At 66.1% G+C, this 6,991-nt stretch overlaps 1 protein-coding gene across 1 annotated transcript; it reads right to left on the minus strand.

The window, feature by feature from the left end:
* Window positions 1-2,518: 2,518 nt before the first annotated feature.
* Window positions 2,519-3,744, minus strand: EMIHUDRAFT_77459 (hypothetical protein; the record flags this gene model as incomplete). The annotated part of the gene is made up of 4 exons (XM_005757270.1): window positions 2,519-2,677; window positions 2,849-2,952; window positions 3,157-3,295; window positions 3,346-3,744. 4 exons carry the CDS (start codon window positions 3,742-3,744, stop codon window positions 2,519-2,521), a joined length of 801 nt encoding a protein of 266 aa, XP_005757327.1.
* Between the last annotated feature and the right edge of the window lie 3,247 nt (window positions 3,745-6,991).

Raw genomic sequence — 6,991 nt, forward strand, 5'->3', positions numbered from 1 at the left:
AGGGGGGGGGGAGCGCCCTTTCTTTTTTGGCCTTGGGTTGACCGCCCGCCCCTAACCCCCGAAGAAGGCAGCCGAAGCCGATCTCGAAGGTGGGCCGTTTCGGACACGCCACTGAAAAAGGGGGCTGGGCGCCATCCTGCTTGGCTTGGTTGGCCGCCGCGCTGGCCTCGAGGAGCAGCTGGGCGCACTCGAGGTGGCCGTTCTGGCACGCGATGAGCAGCGGCGTGGCACCTTGCTCCTCGGCTTGGTCGACCGCTGCGCCAGCAGCGAGAAGCAGCCGGGCGCACTCGAGGTGGCCATTGTGGCTCGCGATGAACAGCGGCGTGGCGCCTTGGTTCTGGGCTTGGCCGACCGCCGCGCTGGCCTCGAGGAGCAGCCGGGCGATCTCGAGGTGGCCGTTAAAGCACGCGATGTACAGCGGCGTGGCGCCGTCCTCTGCGGCTTGGTCGACCACTGCGCCCGCCTCGAGTAGCAGCCGGACGATCTCGAGGCGGTTGTTCTGGCACGCGGTGTGCAGCGGGGAGACGCGGCCGTCGTTGGTTTGGCCGACCGCCGCGCCAGCCTTGAGGAGCAGCCGGGCGCACTCGAGGTGGCCCTCCTGGCACGCCATGAGCAGCGGCGTGGCGCCTTGCTCGTCGGCTTGGTCGACCACTGCGCCAGCAACGCACAGCAGACGGACGATCTCGAGGTGGCCACTCTGGCTCGCGACGCGCAGCGGCGTGAAGCCGTTGTTCGTCGCTTGGTCGATCGCCGCGTTGGCCTCGAGGAGCAGCCGGGCGATCTCGAGGTGGTTGTTCTGGCACGCGATGTACAGCGGCGTGCCGCCTCGCTTCACGGCTTGCTTGATCGCCGCGCCAGCCTTGAGGAGCAGCCGGACGATCTCGAGGTGGCCGTTCTGGCACGCCATGAGCAGCGGCGTGGAGCCATCCTTCATGACTTGATCGACCGCCGCGTTGGCCTCGAGGAGCAGCCGGGCGCACTCGAGGTGGCCGTTCTGGCACGCGATGTACAGCGCGGAGCCGCCGCGGCTGCCAGTCGTCACCCCAACGCTCGCGCCGGCTTCGAGCAGCAGCCGCACCGCCTCGGCTTGCCCGTGGCGAGCGGCCAAGGTGAGGAGCGTGTCCTGCTTCTCGGTGTCGAGCCGCGCGTCGAGCTGCGCCGTGAGCGACGTGCCGCGCGTCCCCCACTCGGACAGGACGGCGCGCAGCGAGCCCAGGTCGCCCACCGCCAGGTCGGCCGGGAGGCTTTGTGATCCCCAGAAAGAAGAATTTTAGTATACAAGCCCCTCTCACAGCAGACTGGCTCGGACTGGCACTACAAATGGCACAGCAGGCGACGGCCCCTTACGGGTCGTCAAAGAGGCCGGCGTACTCCTCCGGCCGCTCCTCCCCCTCCCAATCCTCCCCGGGCTCTGGCTCCTCCTCCTTCGCCCGCGCCCTCGCCCCATGCCGGCGGCGATTCCGTGCGGCCGTCGCCCCCGCCCCCTCCCCGCCCCCATCTCGGCCGGAGCCGTACCACCCAGCGCGCCCGAGGAACGAGGACTGAGCCTCAACCTCGTCCAACCTCACCGCCCTCACGGCGGCGTCGCACGCCTCAGCCCGCGAAGCGCCAGCAGTATGCGCCGCGGCGTACGCCGCGTCGCCGCGGCGCATACTGCTGGCGGCCAGAAAGAAGAAAAACGTCCGAGGAAGTACCCGTGTGGACCGGAGGTAACAGCAGCAGCAGCACCAGCAGCAGCAGGGCGCGCGGGGGGGAGGGGGGGCGGCGGGTGTGATGGACCCGAGAGCGATTCGCCTTGGCGTTTGTTCTCCCCGAGAGGCAAGAGAAAACCGAGTCATATCTCCCCGAGATCGCAGCCGCGTGATGAGGCAACTTGAAATTTTGCCGGCAAGGTTAGCTCCCCGGCAAGGTTCAAAATTTTAGCTCCCCGGCAAGGTTAGCTCCGGCCATGTGAGGCTTGGGCTGAACACAGTTTTCCGGAAAACAAAAAGGAAAACAGAGGGTCCCCAGCACTTTGCGTTTCCGGAAATTTCCAGGGAAAACAGAGGGTGTTTGGTGCTCCATTCTGGAAACGTTTCCCTGAGTCTGAGAGCTGGTCTGGGGCAAAATCTGAGGCAAAATTGAAGAAATCGACAAAATACCCAGGCGGTCGCAGGGTAATTTCCAGGTATACACGGGTTCTCCGCGAAATTCCCGGCATTTTGCCGCTTTGGCCTAAAATTTGGCTGATTTTGGGCCCAAACAGAGCCAAAAATTTGACGATTTCCACGCAGTTTTCCCGGGAAAATAGAGAGGAAAAGAGAGGGTGTTGTGAAAAAGGAAAGGAAAACAGACGGGGTGCGAGAGGCAAACTGTGTTCAGCCCAATGTATGAGGCTACCGACTGCACTCCAAGCACACCACAACACACATTCAATCACTCGCGAGAGAGGAGCACCCACCGTGGGAATTCGGGCCGAGCCGCTTCAGTGACTGTCGTTTGGTAACCACCATCTCTCCTCGCCCTGCAGGGGCTGCCCTCAGTACTCGACCCTTGCCCCGGCGTAGTCGAAGAAGGCGCCCGAGTCGGAGGGAGAGAGCCCGTCGAGGACGTCGAGCATCGAAGCGGTGCTGTACTCCACCGTGAAGAGCTTCTCGGGTCTCACGTTCTTCTGGAAGGGCACACTCAGTCCCGTGTCCTACACGCGCGCGGGGGGGAGGCGGGGGCGATGAGGTGGTTCAGGGCGGAGCCTCGCAGCCCAGCAGCGAGATGTGTCCGTGCCCACGCCTCAAAGAGCGACCGTGGGCGGGATGACTGGCGGCGCTCTCTCAGCTCGTGCCGTCGCCACTACTGGCTACTCCGGGCGCACCGCGGTGCCGGGGTGCAGCGAGACCGCGTAGACGTCGCGTCGCCGCAGCTCGATAGCCATGTTGACAGTCGCCATGTTCAGCGCCGCCTGGTCGCGCTTCTCTTCTCTTCAGTGATGGCATTCCTTCTCTGGCGACGGGACAGCTGCTCAGCGCCGCCTATTCGCCGAGGTGATGCGCCACGATTCGCCGAGGCTCCGAGCCCCAGGATGACCCATGTCCCGGTGCCGCCTTTGACATTCGGTACGACCACCAGCCGCCCAGCCTACGGTGCAGTGTTCCGAGAAGGCTCTTCTGACGAAGACAAGACGGTACGGCCCAGCAGAATTTAAATGCCGGTTGTCTCCGATCGATCCGACGCGCGCAGACAGGTTGGCGACGATCGCGCCTACACGACGCGCGTGCCGTACGGCTCCGGAAAGCGTCCGGAAAGCCGCGCGCAGCACGGGCTGGCGCCGCCCTTTGCGAGCAGCGGCGCGATCGCCTGCGCCATGAGCACCGGCCCGAGTGCGTTGGTCGCAAAGACGCTCTGCATCGCCGTGGCGTCGATCGAACCCAGCGACCGCTCCGGCATATACTCCGACGGCAGCGTCTCGGCGGCGGCCGACGACTGGCCTCCGTGCAGCTTGCCCGCCACGTTGAGCAGCAGGTCGACCTTGGCGCCTCCGAGGTCGGCCTTGAGCTGCTCGGTGAGGGCGCGCGTCGACGCCTGCTCGGTCACGTCGCACGCCACCGGCAGGATCCGGCCGGGGTACTCTGACATTAGCCTCTCCAGCCCATCGGACGTGCCGGAGCGGCTCGCGGCGACGATGGTGCTCTGCGGCGCTCGGCGAAGCAACTGGCTGGCGAACCCAAGGCCGAGGCCGCGCGATGCACCCGAGACGACGACGAGCTTCATCGCAGACAACCTGGTGGGCAGGACGCTGGCCGAAGAGACGACCATTGCTCGCTCTGTTCGGCCAAAGCCATGAAAGTGCTCTATCAAAAAGAATTCAACGAAACACAGGTTCGACACAGGTTTCTTCCCATCCTCCATTCATGCATCCCCGTCATGCTGGGGTGATCAGTAGTAGGGAGCTCGCCGTCCACAACGTGGGGCTCAATGGATATGAGGAACGCGGGGCTCCGATAGGGTCCCGCGCCGGTCGGGTTGGTGTACCGACGGGGACCCTAACCCGCTGAACCTCCGCGCGCCACACGGCGGCGCGTCGCGGGCGATGAAGCGCCCCGAGGGCACTCGGGAGGGTGCCTGTGCGGCTGAGGGGCGCGCTAGAACGGCACGGTGAGCCCTAGCGAGGCGCGGGGCGCGCTCGAGCTGGCGGCCGCTATGAACGTCTGAGTATGCCGAGATGAGGCATGCTCGTGTAAGAGGCGGAGAGGCGGCTGCGGCTGCAGGCGGCCTTCTCGCCAAAGGCACGTGACGCGAAGGCGTGCGGTGCGTGTAGAGGAGGCGCAGGGCGCCTCGCGAAGGCGGCCAGCGCATGTGTGGCGCGCCGAGAGGTCGTTCGACGCAGCGAAGTAGAGCGTCGCGCTCGATCGACCCGAGCAGCTGTCTCTGGTTCGCGTCGCGCGCCACACGGCGGCGCGTCGCGGGCGATGAAGCGCCTCGAGGGCACTCGGGAGGGTGCCTGTGCGGCTGAGGGGCGCGCTAGAACGGCACGGTGAGCCCTAGCGAGGCGCGGGGCGCGCTCGAGCTGGCGGCCGCTATGAACGTCTGAGTATGCCGAGATGAGGCATGCTCGTGTAAGAGGCGGAGAGGCGGCTGCGGCTGCAGGCGGCCTTCTCGCCAAAGGCACGTGACGCGAAGGCGTGCGGTGCGTGTAGAGGAGGCGCAGGGCGCCTCGCGAAGGCGGCCAGCGCATGTGTGGCGCGCCGAGAGGTCGTTCGACGCAGCGAAGTAGAGCGTCGCGCTCGATCGACCCGAGCAGCTGTCTCTGGTTCGCGTCGCGCGCCACACGGCGGCGCGTCGCGGGCGATGAAGCGCCCCGAGGGCACTCGGGAGGGTGCCTGTGCGGCTGAGGGGCGCGCTAGAACGGCACGGTGAGCCCTAGCGAGGCGCGGGGCGCGCTCGAGCTGGCGGCCGCTATGAACGTCTGAGTATGCCGAGATGAGGCATGCTCGTGTAAGAGGCGGAGAGGCGGCTGCGGCTGCAGGCGGCCTTCTCGCCAAAGGCACGTGACGCGAAGGCGTGCGGTGCGTGTAGAGGAGGCGCAGGGCGCCTCGCGAAGGCGGCCAGCGCATGTGTGGCGCGCCGAGAGGTCGTTCGACGCAGCGAAGTAGAGCGTCGCGCTCGATCGACCCGAGCAACTGTCGCTGGTTTGCGTCGCGCGCCACACGGCGGCACGTCGCGAGCGATGCAGTGCGCCCCGAGGGCACTCGGGAGGGTGCGAGTGAATAGGCAAGGCTCCGACGCTATCATTGAGTTGCTGTCGTGGGCGTGCCACGCCCTCGATCGTCGGCGAGAGGCACCCGGCGAGCGGCTAGCGCAGGGGGCCGATCGTCATTGGGTCATTATCGTGGGCGTGCCGCCCTCGATCGTCTGCGATGGGCGCCCAGCGAGCGCAGAGCGCGGGGGGGCGACACGCGCGACAGTGTGAGGCCTTCGACGTCATGCTGCGCAAGATTGTCGAGACCGAAGGCGGAGACGACGACGCGGAGACGGAGCTATGGGCGGCCCAGCAGACCCAGCTTGAGGCCGGACTCAGGCCAGACCCGACAAACAGGCGACCGAACACCAAACCTGGCGAGAGGTGGAACGAGCTAGTGCGATTAGCCGACGCGCTGAGGCAAGGGTTTGACGTTCGCCTTGGCTGTGTCTGCCGCCCGAACCGATGCCACGCGGAATCCATCATACGAGAGGTCAAGGCCCTGGCACAGAAACGGAGTGCGGAGGCGACGAGTGGAGCGGGGCCGTCCTCGGAAGGCGCGAGCGCAGAGGGTGGGCGTGACGAAGCGGCGACGCGAGGCGCGAGCGACGACCCGCCCAACGAGCAGCTGGAGGGCAGCGCGGACGACAGCGAAGCCTGTGAGTGCGAGGGGGAAGACAACGCCTTCCAAGACACAGTCGGCGACGAGGCAGAGGCTAGCGGAGACCCGACAAAGGACGAGGGAGACCCTAAGCCGTCCCATGGGCTACGAGGACGACGACCGTACCGACACCCGCTGGAGCTTGCGACGAGGATAGGGCCCTTTGGAGAATTCGCCCTTACGCTGGGATACGGGCGAGTGGTGAGCGACAGGCAGAGACAGATCTTGGATGCTGGCGATGCGACATCGGACGTACTTCACGGTCACGCCGCAGAGGAGGCGGCGAGGAAGAATGCGCTCGGAATGGCAGGCCAGACGATTGAGAGGAGGCTGCGCGGAGAGGAGGAGGCGGAGGCCAGCGAGGAGCGGGAGCGGCGAGAGAGCGGAGGGGGCGAGGAGGGGGTAGGGGCGAGCGACCGAACAGATGACCTCGGGCGCCAGCAGAGGAGAAAGCGGAAACGGACGAGCGCAAGAGAGGAGGCGCTACGAGCAGACGAAGAGGCAGCGCCGACCAGCGACGACTTAGAAATGGAGAGGCAGCTCGAGGGGGAGGCGGACCTCCCAACCGCTGGCGACAGCCCACGATGCGACCCATTCGGCGACGACGAGGACGAGATGAGCATTTGCGACGCCGTCGACGAGGCGGAGACGGGGTCCAACACGATCAGCAGTGCTCCAGGAGGCGAGACGGTCCTCGGGCGGCGCGAGCGAGGGGAGGCGCTCGACGACGAGGCGCCGACCGTGATGGCGGAAGGCGACGAGGCGAGCAGCAGTGCCCCACCAGCGGCGAAGAGGAAAAGGGGAAAGAAGAAGACGGGCAGGAAGGCCGGGATGGGAACAAATCAAGTCAGTGACGAGAGGAACAGGGAGCGAGCGCGTGAATAGTGGTGTGAGCGTCTTGCGCCGAGCCTGTGAAGTAGAGTTAACCTCGCGGCCGCCTAGATAGACTGAAAGAGTTAGACACCGCAGGGCTCGAAGTTGCTGCTGCGGCTGCTGTGCTGCTGCTGCGCTGTTACTGCTGCAGCCGCGCCACTACTGCACTACGGCTACCACCGACTGATACCAAGCTCTCCCCCAACAGCTTGCCCTCCGGCGAGTGCAGCCGTAGTGCAGTAGTG

This window comes from Emiliania huxleyi (genome assembly GCF_000372725.1).
Source record: "Emiliania huxleyi CCMP1516 unplaced genomic scaffold EMIHUscaffold_918, whole genome shotgun sequence".
Classification (NCBI taxonomy): Eukaryota; Haptophyta; order Isochrysidales; family Noelaerhabdaceae; genus Emiliania; species Emiliania huxleyi.